The sequence below is a fragment of the Sceloporus occidentalis genome, unplaced genomic scaffold (assembly GCF_023333645.1).
Source record: "Sceloporus occidentalis isolate IW3139 unplaced genomic scaffold, rSceOcc1.0.p SCAF_1, whole genome shotgun sequence".
Taxonomy (NCBI): Eukaryota; Metazoa; Chordata; class Lepidosauria; order Squamata; family Phrynosomatidae; genus Sceloporus; species Sceloporus occidentalis.
The window spans coordinates 291,195,858-291,223,168 of NW_028316981.1; the positions used below are offsets into that span (position 1 = coordinate 291,195,858).

General features: G+C 39.9%; 1 protein-coding gene and 1 pseudogene across 1 annotated transcript in view; both read left to right on the forward strand.

The window, feature by feature from the left end:
* HCN1 (hyperpolarization activated cyclic nucleotide gated potassium channel 1) overlaps positions 1-27,311 on the forward strand; it is a 287,755-nt gene that overhangs the window by 40,303 nt on the left and 220,141 nt on the right. Inside the window, exon 2 of the mRNA XM_089495810.1 lies at positions 4,720-5,143. Coding sequence (XP_089351936.1) covers positions 4,720-5,143 — 424 coding nt within the window. The remainder of the gene's footprint in view (positions 1-4,719; positions 5,144-27,311) is intronic.
* LOC149324060 (5S ribosomal RNA) lies at positions 11,784-11,902 on the forward strand (annotated as a pseudogene).

The following is a 27,311-nucleotide window of genomic DNA, read 5'->3' on the forward strand; positions in this document are numbered from 1 at the left end:
CTTTCAAATATGCCATGGAATGATAAGCACATTCTTCAGCACAATGCTGAATTTATTATGCATGCCAATCACTGGTAGGCAGGAATGGCAGAACTTGAACATGTTTATATAAATCTTGTGGTACTCTACAGCAGGAATACTCAGGCTTTGTCAGCATGATCCAGTCTCAAAAGAAGTACTCTTCGTACTATAACCAAGGAGAGTGATGTTACACTGTCAAAGAGTTGTATGATGGACATAGAATACAACATTTTAATTTTTTTAAAAAAGGAAAATGTCATAATATTGTTGTAATGAAAACTGAGTCAAGCAAAGCAAGATTCTAGGCCACACACACCAAAGCTCCTCATCCATCCATCCATTCATCCAAAGTTATGTTAAGTTTTTTCCCCTTAAAATATATTTAGTTTTCTTGTTTATATATCCTGCTTCTGAGTCTGTACATTGCCTTCAAAGTGCCTTTCAACACAAAATGCTAGCTAAAAGCTTCTGGGCACAGTACAATGTGTTGGTTATTACCTTTGAAGACCTACATGGCTTGGGCCTGAGTTACTTGAAGGAACGCCTCTCCCTACATAATCCGCCCTACACCCTTAGAACATCTGGTAAGTTTTTGTTAGAACATCATAATACCAGGTTAATGACAACTTCCCAGAGGACGTTTACTGCCACGGTCCCAAAATTATGGAATGGCCGACCAGAAGAGATCCATCTTATCACTACCTTAGAGGCTTTTAAGAAGGCACTCAAGATGGATCTCTTCTGGCCGGCTTATCCACTGGACTCCATATAAAAGGTTATGACGATCACCGCACTCTTGACTATGATTATTGGCTAATTGTTGAATTGCTATTTTAGAGAACTAATAGGAGTGTTGGTGAATTCACAGTGTTTTATTGATTGTATTTTGTACTATGTCTCATTTTAATGATGTAATCCCGCCTCGATCCAAAAACTCTTACACATCATTATTAAAAAAATAAAAAGCCATCATTTAGAACAGTAATTTAATTTAATTTGTTTAATTTATATCCTGCCATTCTCCAAGCATGGGACCCAAAGCTGCTTACAGCAATTTCAAAGAAAGTTGAAATACGTTATTGGTTTTTTTTAAAAATGTAAAAGAACAATTAAACAAACAATTCATTTTTAAAAGCACATAGTTAAAACAATATAAAGTGCCATATATACTCTTCTATAAGTTGAGAAATCCCAGGTTGACTTAGTTATAGATCAGTATGGTAATATGATAGCAGCTCTTTAACATTTCCCAATGTAGATGGGAAAGCAGTTTATTTCTCTTTTGCACCAAGCAGAAAGAGTCCTGGGTGACTAATTGCTTTTAAATAAACAAACCGAGTCCTTTTCCCCCTTGGCTGCTGCTGTCTTGGGAGTGAAGGATGAAACGAAAGCTGAAACACTGAAGCAAAAAGCCTCAATTAGAGTCTCTCTTGCTGTACACAGTTCAGACATTGAAGGAGCCTCCAAGTTTTACCCTCGACTTATCTACGGGTCATGGCAAAATCTATAATTTTGGCCCCCCAAACCTGCCCTCAGCTTATACATGAGGTAGACTTATTGTCAAGTATACATGGGATATTAGAATTAAAAAGAGAAGAGGAAAAAGCATCACATACTACACAGAAAATGGCTTTCTGCTGCATGAATTAAAAACCAAATCCACCTTAAATAGAAAAGTCTTTTCCTGCTGAAGGAAAGAGACTATGGAGAAGGCCAACCAAACCTTCCATGGATGAAAGTACCACCACTTGGGAGCAGCCATTGAGAAGGTTCTTCCCAGTATTCTCAACAAATGTGCCTGTGATGTTGGTGGGATGAAGAAAAAGCCCACCTGTGAGGATCTTAAAAGTTGCAAAGGCTTATAAAGGGAAATACATTATTTGAGATCATCTGGACCCAAGCCATGTAGAGTATTATTGTTCATAACCAGGACCTTGATCTCTGTCGGGAAGTAGGAATGAAAAGACTATTTGAAAATATTCAGAAAATGGTTGAAGTGTGTGTTTTTCGGGTGTTGAGAAACCCTGATGAGAACTACCCTGAAATGACAATAATCTTCACTATTCAAGACTTATTCTATGTAAAATTCATACATGATTTTTTTTAGCAGTACAGAAAATGCTGTAATTGGGATTGATTTGCCATAATATTTGCACATGGTTGATTTGCACAGAAAACAGTTTTTTTGTGCAGGAATTAATATTTCTTCATTTATATATTCCACAGAGACAATGGTTTTTCTTTGCAGAAAATGCTGTATTTTTGCACAAAACTACTCTGTACATTTTTTTTTGTCCAGAATAATTCCCAAATTATGAACAGCATGGCTTTTAAAAACTTTCTTGCAGTGGAAAAAATAGCTGAAATTACTCATCACTATGCTCAAGAAGGAACTTAGTGTAATTACACCCCTATCCCGAAGTGGATCAGAAGCCAGTGAAGTTGTATCAGAGAAGTTATATGTTGACTGTAACTAGTCCATTGGGTAACACCCAATGCTGGAAGGCCTTTTAGTTTGGGCACTTGGACCCTAAAAAGTTCACCATCACTGACCTAGAGGAAGAGGAGAAACTTACTCACTGCTGGAATAGAGAAGGCAGGAGAAGGGAGACCTCTAAGGGGAGGACAGGGGAGGGGTGTGGTTCTGGAGACAGGATCCACATTAAGAGCATTGGAGACAGGATCTATGTTGATGGAGGCTCTGGGAACGTGCAGGTCAGATATTGCCAGTGGATTGGTGTCTGGTCAGGGAGTGTGGGCAGTGCAATCAGCCTGAGGCAATGTAGCTACACCTTTGAAACTCACCAACATATCAGTTCTGTCAGTGGCTTTTCAAAAGTAGGCCACATTAAAAAGCCAGCACTGACTTGGCTGGTATTTATTTATTCTTATAAAAGATTTGTAAGCCACCTTTTAGAGTACAAAGGCAAACATAAACCACAATAATATATCAGAGTATAGAATCAGAATTCAAAATGACTTTGACAGATTGGAGAACTGGCCCAAAACTAACAAAATGAATTTCAACAGTGATAAATATGAGGTAGTAGGGTGGGCCCTCTCCTTATGCAGGGGATCTGTTTTGGATCCTTCCGCATAAGGGAAAATCCGCCTATGCTCGAGCCTCACAGGAGATAATGGGGCGTGTGCATGTGGTGGCGCAGCACGCATGCATTATAGGCGCGCACACCATTGTTTACCTCCCCGCGCAGCTTCTGCCTAAGCTGGAAGCCATATAAAGTGTGTCTGCACATGGCACGGGCGCACTGTACATCTAGGCAGGAAAAGTGAAATGCACAAATATAGGATGGGTGATGCCTTGGCTTGAAGGTTTGCGTATGAAATTTTTTTATCTGAAATCTGAGTAGACTATTATCTTAGACCATAAGTTAAATATGAATCAACAGTTTGATATGGATGCCAAAAAAGCCAGTGCAATTCTGAACTGCATTAACAGGGGTTTTATGTCCACAACAAGGAAAGTAGTAATCCCACTATTAAACCGCATCTGGAATACTGTGTCAAGTTCTGGGCAGCACAGTTCAAGAAGGATATCAACAAGCAGGAAAGTATCCAGAGAAGAGCAACTGAGATGAGCAAAAGTCTAGAAATCAAACCTTATGAGGAATGACTTTGGGATCTGGCTACGTGAAGAAGAGAAGAGAAGAGAAGAGAAGAGAAGAGAAGAGAAGAGAAGAGAAGAGAAGGAGTGCTGGTGGCACAGTGGTTAAATGCCTGTACTGTAGCCACTCACTCACAAAATATAAGGTTGCAAGTTCAGTACCAGCAAAAGGGCTCAAGCTTGACTCAGGCTTGCATCCTTCAGAGGTTGCTAAAATGAATACCCAGATTGTTGGAGGCAATTAGCTTACACCTTGTAAACCGCTTAGGGAGTGTTTAAGTGCACAGATAAGCAGTATAAAAATGTACTTGCTATTGCTATTGTTAAGACTGAGTGGTGACAAGATAGGTGTCTTTCAATATCGGAAAGTATATTCTACAGACAATGGAGCCAGCTTGTTTTCTGCTGCTTCAGACACTAGAATACAAACTAATGGATTCAAATTATAATGAGATTCCACCTAAACATTAGGAAGAACCTTTTTACTGTACGGACTATTCGACAGTAGAACAAACGGCCTCAGTGTTTGATGGACTTAGCTTTTATATAAGATTCTATGATTCTTTGAAAACAATAATGTTGATCTTTAAAAATAATAATTACATTTATTTTTAATTCAGTAGTGTTGCAATGTTACAATTTATTTTTACATGATAATTTTTTGGATTTTAAATCCCAATTATAGTCCCAATATTGCAAAGTTACCATTACCATTTATTTTATGTAAGTGGCTGGAATTGAGGTTATGTTAATTATGTGTCAATAAAATAAAGTATTTGGTATCTTGAGCTCCATGAGATTAAAACATGATTGATGAAAGCATCATCCAATTGAGTGGTTTTGGGGTTTTGTTTTCTAAAAATCAGTGAATGCAGTATAAATGAAGTCCACTGGAATTATTATTTTTTTCTAATATGTGAACTCAGTTCTCTAGGACAGCATTTTGATATAAATATCAGTATTACAATTGAATATCTTCCCATTTGGTTTTATGTTGCAAAACATAATTAAATGTCTAACAGAAGATAGCTTTACATTTTATTCTATTCAACAATTGCCTTTTCTCTTTACCTTAGGTTTTACTGGGACTTAATAATGCTTATAATGATGGTTGGAAATCTTGTCATTATACCTGTTGGGATCACATTCTTCACAGAGCAGACAACAACACCATGGATTATTTTCAATGTGGCATCAGATACTGTGTTTCTGTTGGACTTGATCATGAACTTTAGAACTGGCACTGTCAATGAGGACAGCTCTGAGATAATACTGGACCCCAAAGTCATCAAGATGAATTACTTAAAGAGCTGGTTTGTGGTTGACTTCATCTCATCAATACCAGTGGATTATATATTTCTCATTGTAGAGAAAGGAATGGATTCAGAAGTCTACAAGACAGCTAGAGCACTTCGCATTGTGAGGTTCACAAAAATCCTCAGTCTATTGCGTTTATTACGTCTTTCAAGACTAATAAGATATATTCACCAATGGGAAGAGGTAAGTGGGAAGATTTTGTTTATCTGTTCATCCATCTGATTTTTTTTTAAAAGAGAGTGCATTAGGACATTGCAGCAAACTTCTTAATTCTGATTACGCTTAGAAAACAATACCAGTTGTGTGTAAGCACTGTTTTATCATATTGGTTGGCATCCTATTGTTTAGTCTCAACTATAGTAGACACATTTAGTCAATTGTTAAATGATGAGTCAACATGAAGATAAATCTAAAAGATTCAGTGGATCTACTGCAGTCAGGACTAAAAAAGAATTTAAGCCATTGTTTATTTTATATTACTTATGATGGTATCTCAGCAACTGTTGGAAACTAAATAGAACATCATAAAGGAATCCAATGTGAAGATCACGTTACTGTGTGGTAGCAAAAACAACAAAGAGCCTTGAGTGTCTTAAAGCCTCCAAGTTTCTTTGTTTTTTTGGCTTTGTGGACTCATTTCATCACAGTAAAGATATTCAAGCTAAGGGACACAATGTATTTTTCATAAAGCCTAACATGAACATATTAATATTCCCCATTACAACAGTAATTTGGGTTGAGTAGCACATCAAACGGAATGCCAGAATGGAAACTAGAGAGGGCTTGTGTCCCTGTAATGGCTGTGTATAAGAGGGAATACAGTAGATGTTGCTAGTTGCCTCGTTGTGTGACAAACAGCACCTGGTGAAATTCCCTCTTCTACATATCCATTAAGCTACAGGAGCCTTCTCTATAATCTCCTAATTGTAATAGCATTATAAGGGAGAGAGAGCTAGAGAAGGAATGAAACAACATTTTTGATTTATTTTAGCATGAGCTTTGATTAATATCAATCCACTTCTTCAGTGGACTGATATCTGCAAAAATTCTGGTTTAAATAAATCTCTTAATCTCAAAGATGCTGTTTCATTTCTTCATCCTCCCCACCTTTCCATTTTATGTTAAAACAGACTAACTTGGTTGTCTCTTTCAAAGCTTCTACTATATGTAGTAGCTTATTTGTAAAACAGTAATTTAAAAATTTTCTGCTCTTGCCTGCTAAGTATATTTTTGGTGATCAGTATAGACTCATCTTTATATTAAATCTATCTATGAAAGTTGCAACTCTAACTCAGAAAAGAAAACCACTCTCAGGGCTTCCCCCCCTCACCAGCCTTATGTTGTCTACTTCAGACAATGAGGCCAAAACCCCAGGGGCAGGAATGGGTCAGATCCTGCCATACTGGATGCGAATCTAGAGGATCTCCTCCAATCCTGGGATAAACCGCCTTTACTCCAGGGTAAAATGCTACTGGTTTTGTGCAAAGTTTCCTAGAAACTTCACTGGGAAATCTGACTGTTTACACTGCCCTACAGTGCTTTTTACCTTACTGGCCATTGCTTTACTCAGAAGCCCTCTTCACTGTGTCTGACACAGCATTGGGGCTCCAGGCTACACCCCCATGGCCAGGTGCCATCTTTCCACATCAGACACAGTGATGGTAAGAAGTGCATGCTGGTCCCAGGTCAGTGTTGGTCCCCCCAGGGATGAAAGTGAGTGAGCACTGGGCCCATGCTTTCGGCCTGTGCTTTCCTGGCCCATCTGCTCAGCCCCTAATTCAGCTTTTTAAGTTTTATCTTCCCAGTTTCCTTGTTTTCTTCAACAAGAAAGAAGCTAAGCATCATGTTTTGGGGTGTGCATTATTCTATTAACATTAGCAAGCAGGAGAAGTAGCCATGAAACGTAGTTCACATTGGCCACACTGTTCTCTTGAAAACTGTTCAAGAGGAGTATATGGCTGTTAATGGAGGGAGGAAAGAACAAGCATTGAATAGGTCATGTAGTCCCATTAAATGTTTTATTCTTTTGAAAAAACTAATTTTTGACAAACAACACAAAGCAGAAGAGATAAGATTTAATGAAGGATTAAGAAGAATGAAAATGCTCACTCCATTGGCTGAGATGCAGCTACAACACACACTTCTTTCAGTTTCCTATAACTCCTAGTAGCCCCAGAATACAGTGCCTAGGATTGATAGCAAACTGAGAAAGGAATTATAAAGTGTACTTTGATTAAAATACCTTTGGAAGATTGTTCTGCACTGGGTGATAGTACTGGTCCTGTTTTGAAGGGGTTATTCCTCATAGTTTGTAAGTGCTAGGGCCAAGTTACAATTTTTCATCACTACCATGTTAGATACCGTGATACCATCCACTTAAATAACTATATTGCAGTATATTGTATATACTACAGATATACTAACTGGGACAAAGAATAAGGAACACATTCAGACTATTACCTGAAAGATTGTATCTTCCTATATGCTAGTCTTAAGGTCCTTAAAGAAAGACCTTTTTTTTGGTCCCACCACCATCCCAGGCCCAGCTAGTGAGGACATATGAGAGGACTTTCTCAGTGGCTACTCCCATCTTGTGGAATTCCCTTCCACAGGAAGCAAGGCTAGGCTGGCCCATCTCTTCTCTCCTTTCACTGGCAGGCAAAGACCTTTTTCTTCAATGAGGTGTTTAATAATTAATTGGTTATAGGGAGCCTTTTCCTGGGGGATGTCTGCTATATTTTAAGTCCATTGTTGTCCTTTCAAATGATTTAATGGTATTTTAATGAGATGCTTTGTTTAATTGTGTTTTAACATTTTTGTGTGATCAGGATTTCAGTTTTTTTATGCTTTAGCCTTTTTGCAAATCTCTGTGGGTCCATGCTGGGAGAAAGATAGCCAAATAAATAAACAAACAAACAAAAAAACAAACAAACAAACAAAGGCTCTAAATCCAGTAATTCAACCCAACTAGACTAGGCCTATGAAATCAGTAGTAAGATATTAGTTAGGCTAAGTTCCATAGATTCAGTGGACATACTCTAGTTTGGACTAACAATTGAATTTAAGCACTGTTCAGCAGAGATTGGAATGGGTGAATGGTTGCTTTGGGATTCTGGATGTTGAAGTCAAAGAAGCTAACATTTCCAAGGCTGACTCATCCATCTTGAAACAAGAGAATGGGTCCCTTTCTGACCTCCATTAAAGATATTGTTTTTCATCTGTAAAGTTATTTTAACAGCTTGAGACTAGGTTGCCTGCAGCACCGCCATCTCTCATATAAACTATTTTCATTATTGTAGGGCTGGGCAGAGTGTGGCCCTCCAGATGTTACTGGATTTCTAACTCCCATCAGAACTAGTCAGTATTGCCAGTGATGTAAAACCACGGCATCTGCAGAGTACATTTCCCCCATCCCAGAGTTGCAGAGATAATGCACAGACTGACTCATGATGAAACATGTCAGACATGGTGTCCTAATTCTGCAGTGCTCTTCTCAGGGCAGCTTACCCGGCACCAAGTCTAATGTCTTTTTGATGCCAGGGGAAGGCCAGTTCAGTATTTCTTTTTTAAAAAAAAAAACATTATTTTTTAAATGCTTTAATTTGACACTTGCCTTTCTCTCAACTGTCTTCCTGCCTTACGTTTCATGTCCTTCTTAGCGTTTATATTTTGTTAGTCATGCTGAGGAGTTTGTATCTAACAAGCAGCGTAGGGGAGGGGAGGTTTCTTACTAGGGGTGCATCTACACTATAGAAATAATGCAGTTTGATACCATTTTATGGTGCTGTTGCTCCATCCGATGGAATTCTGGCATTTGTAGTTTTTACAAGGTCTTTACCTTTCTCTGCCAAAGCATGCTGGTGCCTTACAAAACTATAAATCCCAGGATTCTGTAGGATGGGGCCATGACATTTAAAATGACATCAAACTTCATTATCTCTACAGTGTTATGGAACACCGATGGTTTGCAAATAATAAAGGGGAGTTATTTGTGTGCATCTGAAACTATAGAAATTTTCAGTTCACTAACTGCAGTTTTTGGTGGTGAACCCTATCTTGAGGTTTATTCACATTGTCAGCAAGGTCCTCTTTTACAGCTGATAGTCGTATGTTTGAAGGGCTCCCAGAGAATAGTGTGTGATTTGAAGGGCTGTCTGGTCCAAGCTTAGTTTCAACTCTAAAAAAACATAAGAGCAGAAAGCAGCAGGAGCTTTAAACAGTTAACTCCAGGAGAACAGAATTTGCAAGCTCACTCAGTCATAGTCCCACTATACTTTAAATTATAGGAATCATTTTTAAATGTACAACTGCACATATATGAATTAGGATATATAACCTTTATACAAATGTCTCCATTTTACCTCTTTTTTTAAGGCGCAGGGTTGTGAAGGATAGAATGTGCCATTTTGGGGTTGAACAGGACGGAGAAGAGACATTTCAATAAAATGACAGGTCAAGATACACATCAAAGTAGAATGTTCTTGATACATTTCCTGTTAAAGTGCAATGTTGTTTTGTCATTTAAAAACAATTACCGTGGCTACTATTTTATATATCATCAACATAATCAGAGAGAGAGAGAGCAGAGAAATAATAACAGCTTCTGAGAATAACTGCATCTGCCCTGAAATGTTGAAAGGAAATTTACCCTGAGGGGCAGAGAGACTGAAGTGGAACTACTTGTTGTGTTTTTTCCAATCATTTTTGAGTTATAGGGACCCTAAGGCGAACCTGTTACTGGGTTTTCCTGGAACGATATGTTCAGAAAGCATTTGCCTTTCCTTTCTCTGAGGCTGAGAGAATTGCCCAGAGTCACCCAGTGCATTTCCATGGCTGAGCAGGGATTCAAACTCTGGTCTTTAGAGTTATGATCCTACATTCTACAAACCACTACACTACACAGTTTGCAAGAAATTTGCACTGGTTCATAAATTCATTTATATCAAAGATAGATTTCCACCAACTTGTCAAATGCCATTTAGGGCCTGAACAGAGAGGCCAAAATAAAGCTGCTTCGTGTCACTTTGAATGTATGCTGGTTAAATGCTGCATTCCTCCTAAGAGGCTGGAAGCTGCAGCAAAGCCACACTCCAGTCCTAAGGACTAGACTGCAGCTTTGGTGCAGCTTCTGACCTCTTAAGATGCGTGTGTCATTTTAACAGCATTCCTCCAAAGTGACCTGAAGCAGCTTTATTTTGGCCTGTCTGTTGCACTTTGCCACATGTGAATTATTATTTTTAATTACTACTGGAGCCAAAAGCTGTGCTAAAAGCTAGGAAAATTCTTTGCTCCTTGAAAAGTGGAGTCTTGGACTACCCTTTTCATTAAACATTTCCCAATCCCAAATTACAGTATGTTATCATCAGTTGAAATGTGTTCCATCTGAAAAACATTCACAGAAATGTTGTGTCTGGCTTCCTTCCCATAGGATACTGTGCCCTCTCTCTCTCCCCCTTCATCTTTATCTCTATTGTATGTATGTGTGGGGGGGGGGGGCGCTAAGGAAAGTAAATCTTCATAAATTTGATTATTTGAAGCAATAACAACTAATTGAACTATTTCCCCCCTAGTTGTGAGAAAGAATTTGAAAACTGCAGTTTTTGAGGGCTATTCACAATTAAGACTATATTTTGTGAAAAATCTGCATGGGACTTTTTCCTGTTCCAATCTGCAAACAAATAATACTTTCAGTGGAGAAATCATGTCCTCAAAATAACATTTCAAAAACCCACATGGATTTTATTTTACACAGAATAAGTTCTGAACTGTGAAGATTCTTGTCCATTCAGGATTCTACAGAGAACGAGAATCCTGGATGACAAGAATGTTCACAGTTTAGAACTTATTCATAGTTCAGAACTTACTCTGTTTCCCTAGGATTCAAATATTGTATGGGTATTTTTTACTTGCCTAGTGTGCATGTATGTGTGCATTTGTGAGTGAATAAGAGACAGAAGATAACAGAGGAGAAATCTGTGTTTATATAATGGCATATTCAGGCTGTGGTTGAGACATGGAAAGGTCAAGCAGTTTTTGTGAGATCTGCCACTAAGTCTCTCTCTAGATTTCTGATAGACCTCCATTCTGATCCCTGGCAATTTCTTGTAATCCTTAGAAACCACTTTTTTTTTTCAAGCAATCTTCACTATCTTATTGCTGCTCTGTTCACAGAATAAATATGGTTCTTTTCCAGTATAAGCAACACTTTAAAAGAAAAAAAATCCCACCTTTGTCGCTATCCTCTATGACAGGTTGTAGACAGAGATAGGAAAAACAGAAATAGGAGCGCATTTAAATATGGAAAATGTATTCAGTTATCTTGTTTGAGCCTACAGCACCCAGTATTCCCAGATCATCTCCCATTCAAGTACTAACTAGGCCCAACCCGACTTAAGGATGCAGCATGCAGCTGCCCCTTTTATATCCATATTGGGGTCATGGCAACCACACACCACAGCCCCGATCCTGCCTTTCTGCAGCACAAAAAGGAGCTGCAAAAAGCGGCTCCTTTTTGAGCCCCAGAAAGGGCACCATAGCTGCTGGTGTGTGGCTTTTCCATGCTCCTTTGGTGTTGCATCATGTAGATGCAGTGTGAGAGGAGTGCCATCTGGTGTGGTGCGCAGTGTCATGCTGCCATGAGGGCAGAGTCAGGGTGAGTGACGTGTGGATACCACACCCCCACTCCGCCCCAGGCCGGCCTTAATGGCTGGTCTACACAGGCTCTTAGTTTCCAAGATCAGATGAGACTGGTTGTGTTACCAAGGTGGTATGGCAGAAGGCTACTCAGTAATCATATTCAGTATGAGTAATCAGTACTCAGTAATCCTATGGCCATCCCACGCTGAACATGCCTGATCTCATCTGATCCCAGAACCTAAGCAGGGTCAGGCCTGTTTAGTACTTGGATGGGAGACCACCTGGGAATACTGGCTGCTGTAGGCTTACTCATAATAGCAGGCTTCTGTAAAGGGCATTATCATTAGATAGCCTGAAAGACAAATGCAATCAGCCCTTCCCTTACACAGGGGATCCATTCCAGACCCACCCCCCCCACCCCCACATAAGGGGGAAAGCACATATGCTCTTGCCCCATTGAAAACAATAAAAATTAAAAAATGATATCTGCCCAGGCTCTTCTATCAAAAGTCTCTTCTATCAAAAATGAGGTCACTTGGCAAATGGCTATCTTGATGTGATAGTAATATAGGCCCAATTTAAATGGGCCTTTGCGCCGCCCCCGTCACGAGCTATGGGTTGGCTGAGGACATAGCGTCCATACTGGCCTCACCCCTAGCACATGACAGGGGTGTTAAAATGGCGGCACCTTGTACACACAGGTGCTGCCATTTTGATGTGATGGACGCATAGCATCCGCACGTTCCGGCGCCTTTGTGACTCCGCAAGTGCACCATTGGCATCTTGTGGCTTCACAAAGGTGCCACAAGAAGAACCCGCTTTTTGCGGGTTCTCTTTGTTCTGCGATGGAGCCGCGCAGTTTGTCCGCTGCAGCTCCCTCGCGGAGCAAACCAGGGCAGTCGGAGACCGCCCCTTTTTGGGTGGTCTGTATCCTGCCATAGTTCCTTAAAAACAGGTTGGGGATGAATGAAGATTCCACCATCTAACTGTTAAGGGAAAAAAGTGTGGTTTCATAAGGGGCACTAGTTATTGGAAGCAACACATTAAAAATAGAGTTTTGCAACCTTGAATTTTGCTTTGAAAAGTGCCTTTGCTTAGATTACAGTGCCCAAGCATTGAAAGTCCTTGCTTAATACTTGCAAACAGCTAAAGAAAACGTGGGTCTGTTTGTTCAAAACATAGCTTTCAAAACTTTCTTTGGCTGAACTGCAGCTCTCATGTATTATTAAAAGTAGTGGTTGAAAAAATTATTAAAAATAGATGAGATTATCACACGGGACTTTGATGCGACTATCCCCAATGGGATAGACATGTGTTTAACCCTCAGTGATGGATCTTACAGCAATGTCCTGTGGTCGGGCTGTAGGCAGGCTGTTTGCAACCCGTGCTCATCCCATAGCCTTTTAAGAATGGGATTTCCCGTTCTTGAAAAGCTACAGGGTAAGCCCGGGTTGCATATGGGCTGCCTATGGCCCAACCACAGAGAGTGCAGTAAGATTCGTTACTGAGGGTTAAATGCACTTCTGTCCTGTTGGGGATAGTCACATCCAAGTCCTGTGCGATAATCTCCAGAATTCATTTTCTTTCAATACAGAGTTTAGATAATTTAATTTCCAACCAAAGAAGTATTTTCTTTCTGTCTTTTTTTCAAAACTGAATGATCAACTCTAAGCAAATGTGGCTGTTGCTTATGGTATCATGTTTATTGACACTGTCAGGGTGTGGATCCTCTTGTGAAGTCATGAGGGTTTGAGATCTGTACCATCACTGAGACCCACCCCCTGTAACATCTACAGAAGCCATTCTTAGATCTGTGGCCTGTGACGCCCTTGACTTGCCAGTCCTTGTCCGACTTTACATAATCCCCCCTCTTGACTTTGCCTATGGGGAATAAAGATACTCCTTCCCAGAAGTAAGAAGTACCTAGTGTATGGGTAAAGAATAAGGGATGAGAGTTCCCTACCCTTCAGGGAACTTTGCCAGGGTTCATCTTTGATTCTTTTAGAAAACAGGCCACAGTGAAAAGGAGCCAATAAAACAATACATGATAGACTGGGCAAAAGATTTAGGGCATGAGATCCCATTAGAAGCTTGGGAAAAATCTTGGAAAAAGACAAATGCATTTACTAAATGTCAAGATCTAAAAGAAAACTTTATAAAAGTTAGTAACAGATGGTACTACACACCAGCCAGATTGAAGAAAATGTTAAAAACAGAAACAGACAGATGCTGGAACTGTCAAAAGGAAAAAGGAACAATGATCCACATGTGGTGGAAATGTGAAAAAGTAAAGGGTTTTTGGGAGGAGGTACATAAAATAATACAACAAATATTTGGCATAAAATATAAAAAGAAACCGGAATTGTATCTATTGAACATGACGTACTTTATGAAGGCAGAGGATGAGAGAAAATTATGGAGAATTATATTGTACATGATAACACTTGCCAGGATGGTTATAGCAAAATATTGGAAGTCAAAGGAAGAACTGCAAATAGACGAATGGTTTTTAAAATGTAATGAAATTAGGCAATTAGATATTCTCTCATGTACATTACAGGACAAAAAGAAAGACAAAATGTAAGAGGAATGGAGGCAAATTGTGAGGTATTGGGAAAAAAGATGGTGTTTAAATAAGAACCTGGTTCAGGAGATTGTATAAGTATGAAATAAAAAGAAAATGTGGAGCCAGGAATAGAAATATATGCAGGAAAAACAAGGTTATATACCCTCTACAAAATAGAATTTGGAGAATACATATGGCTATACAACTAGTTATATAAAGGAATGGTTTGTAATTTTTGCTTTTCAGGAATGAAGTTGTATATTTTATTTGCAAGAAGCAAGAAGAGAAATAACTGGCAACACAGAGGAGTATTGTAAAGACAGGAAGTGAAAGAAGAACAAATTGGTTGTAGATGTATAATAATGTTTATTGAAGCTTTAGAATGGATATGTAATGAAAAGATTTTTTTCTTTTCCTTTTAAAATTTAATAAAGATTATGGGGGGGAAAAGAAAGAAAACAGACCACAGTATTTATATTTAGAAAGATTGTAGCATATTCCCAAACTTACTTGTCTGTTGTGTAAATAATATTTCTTTATATAGTATATGTGGTTGGGTTGAAAGGTGGATATTTGTATATAGACATGGAGATAGAAATGCTTGGTCAGAAATTGAAAGCTGCTTAATAGTACTCATGAGTCAGTTAATCCTTTATGGATCCTTAGGGACTGGCATTAGAGTCAGGGATCTGTGAAGATCACTAGCTGGTTTGCATTGCTAATATTGTTTTCCATAGAGATTGTTCATGCTTTGTCTCATCTTGAGGGCAATAGAGGGGAATGACCCTCATTGTGACGAGATTTATTTCTATTTAAATTATAGCAATTATTTCTAATGTAACATTATACATAGTCTTTAACATGTGCACATTTTATGCAAACCTGTGACATCTGTTGTTCTCTTTTTTTTATGACACATTCCCTTTTTGGAAGGATGGTCACCTGCAAGTGGCCATCCTAGTTAGAGGCAAGTAGGTTTCAGATGAACATTAGGATAAATGCCTCACTGGTCTATGATAAGGGAACCAATTGTTGTTTGATTGGTGGTGTCCCTTGCTGGAAGTCTTTAGGTAGAGATTAGGCAGCCATCTGTTGGTGCTGCTGCAGCCCTGGATTTCCTGCATCAAGCAGAAGGTTGGACTAATTGGTCCAAAGACCCTGCATTTTTCTGGAGGGCCTGATCCACTCAGGTCCTAGCTATACCAGCTTCAAGGATCTACTGAAGTAAAAGGAAGCAGCTGCTGATTCAGAATACAGCTTGACTGAAGACAAATAGATGATAAATGGAGGCAGTTATAGAAATGAAAGGAAAGAATGTTCTCTCATGTCCCTTCAGCTCAAAATGGACACAGCTGGCACATACATGTTTGTTCTCTTGGGATAGACAAGATTCCTTGTACTCCTAGGCCACAATGGCGCGTTCTGGACGGGCCCTATGGGGCGCTGTCATTACGCGCGAGGGGCGGCGCTTCCCCCTCGCACATAACAACTATGTCAAAATGGCGCCGCTGCATACAGATGGGCGCTGCCATTTTGACGTCGCGGACGCAGCAACCAGCAGCGGCACGAGACCGCCCATTTTGGGCGGTCTGCAACGCGCCTAAATTTCCTAAATGGTCAGTCAGCTCAAACTCCTCTCTTTAGGGCTCACACACACAAATATCTTAAAAAGTGTGGAAATTATATACTCCACTAAGGCTAGTTTTAAAAGCTACAGTGGAATTCCCAAGATGGGAATGGGAGTGGGGGGGGCTTCAATGCTCCCTGTGATCACTGGGATTGGAAGAATGGATTATTACCTATTCTTAGGTGGGAAAGTGTTCTTATTAGTAGGGAGGCTGGAACAACCAAGCAACAGCTACAAGGATGTTTAGATTATGCTATCCCCACCTTCTGTGGCTTATTTCAGGAGACTATAAGAATCTAGAGGAAACTCATACAAAAAGAGGCTTGCTAAACTTGTATATATCTCTAAGCAGTGTAGAATACACACACGTAGATAGTTGCTCCTTATAATAATGGTAAAGGATGAACTATAGCTTTTGTTAGCAATGTAGGTCTATGATCCTGACACACCATAATCATATGCAGCCCCATCTTTGAACAAAATACCTTTCATGAGATATATCTATGAGGGTTTTGATTCCTTTTAGAAAAAAAATGGAATTTCTTTTAAAACAATTGGAATAGAAAGAGATCAATTTAATAACAGATTTTTATAAAGATAAGTAATGGTAAAGGTAGTTCCTTGACATGGATGTCCGGTTGTAACTGACTGTAGTGGATTGTGCTGATCTCTGTTACTAAGCCAAAGAGCCAATGTTGTCAGAGGACTACTCCGGTGGTCATGTGGCCAGCATGATGTCACCGAATACTGTTACCTTCCCACCAAGCATATTTACTTGCATTTGTATGCTTTCGAACTGCTAGGTTGGCAAAAGTTGGGACTAGTGATAGGAGGTCACCCATCATGCAGCACTCAGGCCTTGAACTACCAACCTTCCAATCTTCCGATCATCAAAATTGGCGTCTTAACCACTAAGCCACCATATCCCTGCAAAAGATGCCTGCAACACTTATAGCAGTTCACATAGTCATATCAGATTTCTGTCTGTCTTTGGAGAAAATACTCCAAATGGTCTAGGTAATAACTGCTTTTCTGCACATACTAAATTTGGTGAGCATGGATTCTCTATAATGGACCATTTCAGGAAGAGCTAAAAGCATTGCAGTGCCTGGAATAATTATGATGCTGTTAGTGCTTTCCACATTTTAGTCTCTACATATACTGCCTAATGGTGTTCTCATTTTGATAGCTAGATATTATTGGTCATTGCTCAGAAAGTAGAATAGAAGGAGACTCTTCAAAATATTGCATTAAAAGAGAACTTGCTGTTAATGGTGCAGGGAGCTTTTCAGTCTAACAATTGAGAGCCACTTGGTATTGATGTTTCAGGTAGTGGTTAGAGAACAAGCCTTTAGATGTGACTCCTTGACAAAAGGTCTTTCAGTATCCTGAATGTTATGATTTAAAAAAAAAAACCCACTCTATATATATGTGTGTGTGTGTGTGTGTTTGTTATTTATATTTTATTTATTTATTTATTATTTATATGCCACCTTTCTCCCAAGAAGGGACCCAAGGCGGCTCACAGTATAAAAACACATTAAACAATTAAAAAAAAAATACAATTAAAATAACCAAATGAAAACACTACCAAGTTAAAAATTTAATACAACCCCCCCCCCCTTGAAATAAAACCAGGCTTGCATGATTTTAAAAACCTGCCTGCATAGAAATGTTTTTATTTTATTTTTTCCCCCTGTCATAGTTATTTCTTTTGCCCCCTACTATTATTTACTGTCTGTATTTGTATACAGCACACTCCAGTTCATTCAGTGTATGCATATGTTTTGTGTCTAATAGTGATAATTAAAACAGACACTTCTGGAGTCTGAAGCCCACCAAATATGCTTCACAGGATTAATGGATACATGGGGTATTTAATTGATCCATGGGGTATTTTGCTATGCAGGGGATCCAGGTCAGGAGAGACAGGGAAAAACCTGTTGATGATCAGAAGTCCGCTTGTATGAAGTTGGATGGAATTCTTTGTGGAGTGCTGTTTAGAACATTGTGGGAAAGTACTGAGACAAAATTGGGGAAAACCAATGAAGTGTAAATGTTAAGAAAAAATGCCACTATCATCTTCCAAGTCAATGTTACCTAGTGTAAAAAAATTATTCCTATGAAAACTCTGTTTTACTGCAGTCATATTATTTAATTGTCTTGTAGCCATTTCCTCAAGATGTCTTAAGGAGACTTGGCAAATGGAAGAATGACTGTCAGCTGATTTATTTTAGAGAGAATGAGATACTTTTTAAAGCATCAGTGATTCAGTTATCATTAAAATATCCCTGAAACATATTGTTCAGGAAATGGTTATTAGACGCTTGGCTGATATGGTTTGACTGTAGATTACAGGTAATAATAATAATAATAATAATAATAATAATTTTATTTATACTTTCTTCCTCTTCCACTGGATTAAGGTGGGATTACAACCATAAAACCACATACAGTACAATGGTATCTAAAATACATATTGGCGGGTTACACACCGCCATTTAGTACATATTCTATACGTACTAGGGTTAGGAAGGGGCAGTGCTTCCGCACCCCCCTAACCCTAGTACCTATAGAATACGTACAAGATGGCGGCACCCTGTTCATACGGGCGCCGCCATCTTTACGTATCGGACGCTGTGTGTCCGGACGTCGCGTGGCGTCTATGACGTCGCGAGTCCGCCCCAGGTGCCTCGCGATGTCATTAGGGCGCCGCAGAAAGAAGCTCCATTTTGGAGCTTCTTTTTTGCTCCGCAAGGGAGCCGCGCGGTGTGGCTGCAACGGCTCCCTTTTACGGAGCAAATGGCGGCGGCGGCAGACCGCCTCAAAGCGGCGGTCTATAACCCGCCATTATAAACAATAATCAGTTAAAACTTGAATCAACAATACTAATAAAAACATCAGTTACAAAGGTAAGAGGTAGAGCAAGGAACATGCCAAAATTTTGAATGCAAATAATCTAACAAGAACTGTGAAGGTACTGAAAGTCCTTTCATTGGCAAGTACAAATGAGGTTGTGTCAAAGCAAAACCAAATTGCTTTATATTTGCTCTTTAATCTGTCTAATTTGTACTAGGACATAATGGGCAAGAATAAGATGTATCAGGTCTTCAATGAAACCAGGTAATAGTGTGACTTGGCTGTAATCTTTACTAGCAAAGAGGCACCAGTGGTGATGAGGCTTTATTGACTTCTCAACCTTCTTGGATGAGTGTACAGAATCTAAACAAACGCTTTTTATCACATATTCATCTTGCTTTTAATGCAGAAAATTTAGGGCGGAGTAGATAAAGCTATCTGTTTCCTTGCCTCAAGAAGTCCATTTGGGCAAGTGAAGCTGGAAGCTGTAATGCTTGTCCAACACATCTGGAGGGCACCATGATGTCAAGAACTGCCTACTTCAAACTGGCACTCTGTCCTTAATACCTCTTTGGCATTCTGCCCTTTATACCACTCTGGATTTCATTTTGATGCTGGTTTTATATCTGATAATCATTCACTTGAGTACAGGTTCCTGGAAATGTTTAATTGTCCTTACTAGATGATACCATTTCTGATTAGCAGTCATCATTTGAGTTAATGGCATTCATAGTCCAGTGAGTAGTGCAGCTGCTTTATACCACATGATTTCTCAAAGCCATTATTAACTCTACTGATATAATCTTATGCTCCCATACCTCATCCCACCCCATCCCCACCATTTATTGCTCTAAGTGACCTTTCTGTGAAATGTGTCAATGAGCTTGCTCAGCTCATTCATACACATTTAACATTCTTGTTCAGAAGGTCATAGATTTTATTCCATTGATCAGAGAACAAGTATGGGGAGCATAGTCTGAGCATTAATAGGCTTAGCATTATGATTTTGTATGGTGTTGTCTAATGTTCTCTGTTTGCTTATTGTATAATCTCAACACATTGTATTTCCTCCTCTGTAGTCTTGGTATCGCCATGAACAGCTGGCATTTACTAATTAAAAATATGAATCTTCAGTTCACTCTACCACATTTCAGGATTAATGTAGCAACTTAACAGATAACTAAATATTGCTGAATATTAAATAAGTGAAAAAAGACATTAGTATTACATTATTGACTCATTCTTCTAATAAAGTTTAGTTAACTGATATATAATGTAGATTTGTGTGAATGTACACATCAATTCACAGCATTAATCAGCCAAAGTTCAGTTATTGCTATTCAGCATAGCATTGCTCATTCAGTTGGAAGAAAGAGACAGACACATAAATGTATGGGTAAACTAAGGGCCACTTTATTAACTCTGTTTCCCTAGACGTGTGCAGCCAGTAGAGCCTCCAATGCCAGCAACACTCTATCTTTAATTAGTTGGGGAATACTCAACTTAGCTATGCGAGAGGGGGCATCAGAATATGCAGGATCCACCACCAGCTATACTGGTAATAACTGATAGAGACCCTGGACATATGAAACTATATTAACTTTTATTAACGGAATATAAAGAGCACAGCTACACAGATAACTCATGCAAACAACTAACACAGAGAATTAATCAAATGGGGAAAGCAAAATGAGACAGAAAACTTAGAGGCTTGGGAGACGGGGTGCAATCACCAATCCTGAAGGCAGAATCCACAGAAAAGTGGGAAGTTGAAAGACCCAAGCTGTAAGGCTTGAGTGAGCAGCTTTGGGAGGCCAGTGGAGCAGACTCAGAACTCAGATGGAAGTCTGAAGACAACAGTCATAGTGCAAGTTAACTGCAACAACAGTCACAAAAAGGTTTTGTTTTAGGGGTACTATTGATATCTTTATTCCATGAGGGTTGCATGCGAAATCAAGTTTGATTACCTCTGCTGGAACCTTGGAAGGTTTTCTAAAGTGAAGACTTTGTTTAAGTTTTTTGTGGGTTTTTCGGGCTATGTGGTCATGTTCTAGCAGAGTTTCTTCCTGACGTTTCGCCAGCATCTGTGGCTGGCATCTTCAGAGAATGTTGGCCTGGAAAGGACTTGGCTATATATATTGTGTGATCTGGAAAGGCAGGAGTGATTTGCATGTGTGTTGCAAATCACTCCTGCCTTTCCAAATCACACAATATATACAGCCAAGTCCTTTCCAGGCCAACATTCTCTGAAGATGCCAGCCACAGATGCTGGCGAAACGTCAGGAAGAAACTCTGCTAGAACATGGCCACATAGCCCGAAAAACCCACAAAAAACTATGGATGCCGACCATGAAAGCCTTCGACTTCCCTTTGTTTAAGTGTTTGGGAAATGAATGTTCGAGTGTTATTGATGATATTTCATAGACTTTACAACACCTAGACAAGATCTGGATTTCCCAAAATGTGAAGATAGGCAGGGTGTGCTTAGGAATACATAAATGATAAAAAGGTATTTTGGTCTTGTTTGATCTGGCAGAACTCATATTTTGGCTGTAATTTTTCATCAGAAATGCAAAATGGAGGGAGGGCGTCGGTGATCTTTCCTGCAAGCTTTCTTCTCCCCACACCTTTCCATATGGTTGCGGCTATATGCCATTCACAACCCCTATGTCTGGTGCTATATGTGTCATTGCATACCACATCCACTCATAAAAAGGAAAAGGTTTCCCCTAGACATGAATGCCTAGTCTTAACCAACTGGAGAGTGTTCATCTCTGTTACTAAGCCAAAGAGCCAGTGTTGTCTGAGGACAACTCCAGCAGTTATGTGGCCAGCATGACTACACAGAATGCTTTTACCTTTCCACTGAAGTGGTACCTATTCATCTGCTTGCATTTTTACATGCTTTCAAACTGCTAGATTGGCAGAAGCTGAGACTAGTGATGGAATCTCACCCCCATCATGTGGCACTTGGGCCTGGAACTGCCAACCTTCTGACCTTATGATAATCAGAATTGGCATCTTAACCACTAAGCCACCACATCCTTCAATCTGCTCATACTGATACTTTAATGTTGTATCAAACTTAATCTGGTTTCAAAGGTTGCTTGGAGCATTATAACTATTTGAACTGATCTGCAGCAGGGCTGAATAGTACAGTACATGCTGTACATAGTGCAGCATATGCTGAAGCATGTGTATATTTACTCCCTCATTTGTATTTTAAGGGTGAGCAAACACAGGCTCAAAAAAAGTCAGTAATGTAGCTTGCCTGCAGCCAGTCCATTTCAGGAAATCTCAATATGCTAACCTCTCGTTCAAGAACTGAGCCCTAAATGAGAAAACCTGTTGATCCCAGTCTTAAAGGATATTCCCATTTCAACCCAAAGTCCTAGTACCCAAAGGGCAAGTCAGAAGAACTTTTTTTTTGCAATTCTTCTCTCCTTTTAGGAAAGCAAATGTTGTCACCCCATTCTGTAGTTGCTGATACAGGTATCACACAGGCTGAATAAGCAATCTGAGAACAAAACATATGAGGAAAAGTTGAAAGATCTGGGCTTGTTCAGTTTGGTGAAAAGAAGCAAAGAAGACTGGGGGTGACACTATTGCACTCTTTAAACACCTCAAGGGCTGTCACAGGAGCAGCAGGTCTAATGGTTTGACATTACAGTAGATCTTGATTGAACACCTGAAAGAACTTTATGGCAGTGTAAGTGGTTTGGCAATGGAACCAATGACCTAGAGAGGTGGTGAGGTCTCCTTTTTTGAACATCTTCAAAAAGAGGCTAGACAGCTACCAATTGTGGACTCCTTAGCTGGAGATCTTTCATTGAGTAAGGGTTTGTATTCAATGGCCTATGAGGCCTCTTTCAGATCTATGATTTTGTGGTGTACCTCAGTTAGCAAAGGAGATTATTGCACTGCCCTTTCCTCCCATGCTGGATATGGGATGTAAACTTCAATAGGTAGATTTTATCGCACATCTCCATGCCCAGGCAGTAGGCATCCCATGCATGATCTGGGCATCCCATACCCAATCCGGACTTCTCCTGTACCTTTCAAAGAATGTGAAAATCCTTTGCAAAGTGATGGAGAAGTCCGGACCAGGTATGGGATGCCTACTGCCTGAGCATGGGGGTATGCAATAAAATCTGCCTATCTGAAGTTTACTTCCCACATCTAGTGTGGGAGGAAAGGGTGGTGCAATCATCTCCAAAGTAAATATATTCCCAGGCTTTAGCATTTTAATGAAACTTTGTTTCCAGATGTAGAAAATAACATGGAAGGGATAGGGAGACCACAAAAAAGAAGAATAGTTCAACATATTTTAGCAAATGTGTCATTGAAAACAAACATTCTACACATGTGAAATGAAACAACCTAAGTCAAGTAAGCCTTGTGTAAGTGAACAAAAACATTTGGAATCTTCTGGAGATAACTTGAAAGATTCTCATAGAATCATAGAATTGGAAGAGACCGCAAGGGCCATCTAGTCCAACCCCCTGCCATGCAGGAAATCCAAATCAAATCATCCCCGACAGATGGCCACCTAGCCTCTGTTTAAAGACCTCCAAGGAAGGAGATTCCACTACACTCTGAGGGAGTGTGTTCCACTGTCGGACTGCCCTTACTGTCAGGAAGTTCGTCCTAATGTTGAGGTGGAATCTCTTTTCTTGTAACTTGCATCCATTAATAATATAATAATAATAATAGATTTTATTTTTATCCCGCTTTTCCGTAATGATCAAAGCGGCTCACAGATTAAAATTCAACATAAAAATACATACATATCAATAAAAACAATGTAAAAAATATCATATTAAAAACTATTACACAGCCAGCTTGGTTGAATTGATACAAAAACATTGCGAAAATCGTTACACAATAGGGGGAGAGGGCATAATATCACATCTCATGGGGGGAAAGCTTGGTGAAAGAAAAAGGTCTTAAGGTTCTTTCTGAAAAGATCCAGGGAGGTGGTGGAACGGAGCTTGTCGGGAAGGTTGTTTCACATTTTTGGGGCCGAGATGGGAAAGGCCCTTTGCGAGGTCACCGCATATTGTGCAGTTGGGACCTTCAGCAGATTCTTCCCGGCGGACCTGAGTGTGCGGGGCGGATTATATGGGGGGAGGCGGTCCTCCAAGTACCCTGGGCCCAAACCATTTGTCTTTATAGGTAATTACCAACAGCTTGTATTGGGCCCAGAAGCGAATAGGCAGCCAATGGAGATCTTTTAGGATAGGTGTTATATGGTCTGCCCTGGAACATCCAGCGACCAATCTCGCAGCCATGTTCTGCACTAATTGAAGCTTCCGGGTTTGGTACAAGGGTTGCCCCATGTAGAGCGCATTACAGAAATCCAATCGAGAGGTTACCCGAGTGTGTACTACAGTTTCAAGATCCCCCCGGTCCAGGCAGGGTCGCAGCTGGTGTATCAGCCGAAACTGATAACAAGCGCTTCTGACCGTTGCATCCACCTGAGATGTCAGTTGGAGCGACGAGTCCAGAAGCACTCCCAAGCTGCGAACTGAGTCCTTCAGGGGGAGCGTGACCGCACTGTTCCGGGTCCTAGTCTCTGGAGCAAGTGAAAACAAGTCAGCTCCCTCCTCTGTATGACATCCCTTCAAGTATTTAAACAGGGCTATCATATCACCTCTTAACCTTCTCTTCTCCAGGCTAAACATCCCCAGCTCCTTAAGTCGTTCCTCATAGGACATGGTTTCTAGACCTTTCACCATTTTACTTGCCCTCCTTTGGACACGTTCCAGTTTTTCAACATCCTTTTTGAATTGTGGCACCCAGAACTGGACACAATATTCCAGGTGGGGCCTGACCAAAGCAGAATAGAGTGGCACTATTACTTCCTTTGATCTAGATACGATACTTTTACTGATACAGCCTAAAATTGCATTGGCCTTTTTAGCTGCCGCATCACACTGTTCACTCATGTTCAGCTTGTGGTCTACTTGGACTCCCAGATCCCTTTCACATGTAGTCTCGTTCAGCCATGTGTCTCCCATCCTATATCTGTGCATTTTATTTTTCCGCCCTAAGTGCTGTACCTTGCATTTCTCCCTGTTGAAGTTCATTTTGTTAGCTGTGGCCCAACTTTCTACTTTATTCAGGTCATCTTGAATGTTGATCCTGTCCTCTGGAGTATTAGCTACTCCTCCTAGTTTGGTGTCATCTGCAAATTTGATAAGAATGCTCCCAATTCTGTCATCCAAGTCATTGATAAAGATGTTGAATAGCACTGGGCCCACGACAGAGCCCTGTGGTACCCCACTGGCCAACTCTCTCCAGGATGAGAAGAAGCTATTGTTGAGCACCCTTTGGGTTCGGTCAGTCAACCAATTACAAATCCATGTAACAGTTGCCTTGTCTATCCCACTTTTTACAAGCTTTTTACAAGAATGTCATGGGGAACCTTGTCAAAAGCCTTACTGAAATCAAGATATACAATATCCACAGCATTCCCTTCATCTATCAAGCTAGTAATTTTATCAAAGAAAGAGATTAGATTTGTCTGGCATGACTTCTTTCTCTGAAACCTGTGTTGACTTTTTGTGATTATAATTACCTTCTAGATGTTCACAGACTCTCTTTTTTAATGATCTGCTCTAGAATCTTTCCTGGTATTGATGCCAGACTAACTGGACGACAATTGTTTGGATCCTCTCTTTCCCCCTTTTTGAAGATGGGAACAACGTTTGCCCTCCTCCAGTCTGCCGGTACTTCTCCTGTTCTCCAGGAGTTCTCAAAGATTATTGCCAATGGCTCTGATATTACTTTTGCCAGTTCTTTTAATACCCTTGGATGTAGTTCATCTGGTCCTGGAGATTTATATTCGTTTAGATTAACAAGGTATTCCTGTACTATCTCCTTACTTGTTCTTTACTGAAATTCCCCTATTCTGTCCTCTGCTCCATTATCCTCAGGTTGAACACCCTTTTCCTTTTCTGAGAAGACTGAAGCAAAGAAGGTGTTGAATAATTCTGCCTTTTCTCTGTCTTCTGTTAGCATTTTGCCATCTTCTCCACGCAGTGGCCCTACCGTCTCCTTCTTCTTCCTTTTGCTGCGGACATATCCAAAAAAGCCCTTTTTATTGTTCTTAACCTCTCTGGCAATCTTGAGATGATTTTTTTCTTTCAACTTCCTTTACTTTTCTTATGATTTCCATTTTGGTGGTGAACCTGATAGATCTATGCTTTAAAAAATGTATGCCAGTGTAACTGGTGAGGCAGGCTAATCTTCTTTACCCTTTTTTCTGCTTTGCTTTTCACAAACGCCCAGTGAGTTATTCTGGAGGAAGCTATTTATCTTGCTTGTTGTATGCAAACACACAGTAGGACCACCTGGATCACCTAGAGCACAATCTCATTCTTACACAGACAAAATTTTTTTTTACTGCATACATGCTACTGAAACCCAACACTAAAAGTCAGTTTTTCTCCAGCCCTCCTTCACTATGCCCCCAGTGGCAATGCTAAATAAAACAAAAAACCTTTCAGCTTGACTTAAAAAAAGAAATGGGGAGGTAGAGATTGCTTGGTCCCCCATAAAAATGTTGTAAAAAGGAAGGTTTTTTGGGTCAAAGTCTTTGTTAACTGAGATGTACCTGTATAAAACAAATCATGTTGCTGCAGTCCAATATAAAAGAAATGCTGCTGCTGGTATGACCTTTCTCAGTTTGGAGTCCTACATTTCCTGGAATCTTTTACCAATGGCCTTTTCTTTGACATGTTTCAGAAGAAGCTGCTGCCTTATACTGAATCAGACCATTAAACCATCTAACTCATTATTGTGCTCCCTAGGCTAGCTTACTTTCCTTAGGTGTGATGGGAAATGGTGCCCCATTTGTCAGTTTTAAATGAAAATCAACTATAGTAGGTCCTTGGCATCTGCTGGGGTTCCAGGATCCCCTGTGGATAACAAAATCCATGGATACCGAAGTCCCATTATACATTATATAAAATGATGCCTCTTATATAAAATGGCAAAATCAAGGTTTGCTTTTTGGAATTTTTTTTAAATATATAGATAGATATAGATATAGATATTTTCAAGCCATGGATGGCTGAATCTATGGATGCAGAATCTGTGGGCATGGAGGGCCAACTATACCAATTTGGCTGAGGGTTGTTGGTTTTTGTTTGTTTGTTTGTTTGTTTTTTACATAAAACTGACAGAGGATACCATCTGGTCCATGCCTCAGGCATCAAGACATTATGGGACAGCTCTGGTGGCTCTTTAGGATTTCAGACAAGAGTTCTTTCTAGCTGTATCTGATAACACAAATGACTGAAGCTTTTACAGGCAAACATGTCACCCACCGAACTATGACTCTTCCTAGTTTGGAGTGCCTGTGTTGTACAGTGATGAACAGAGTGACCTTTTTTGCTATAAGGACACCACACAGGATACAGCCCAGCTTCCTTCTCAACTGAGAAGCAATAAAAGCTGAAGCAGCAGAAGACTGAAATACATTGGCTGTTGGCCCAGAATTAACAAAAAGGATAAAGCAAAAGAAATAGAACAATTTTGAACATACCCTTTATCTATAGGAAATAGTAACATGAGTGGCAGGCAGAGTAATGATACTAAAGATTGTGGGTTGGATGGAAAACAATGCAGTTGGAAGTAAAGTTCTTGATTTACATTGA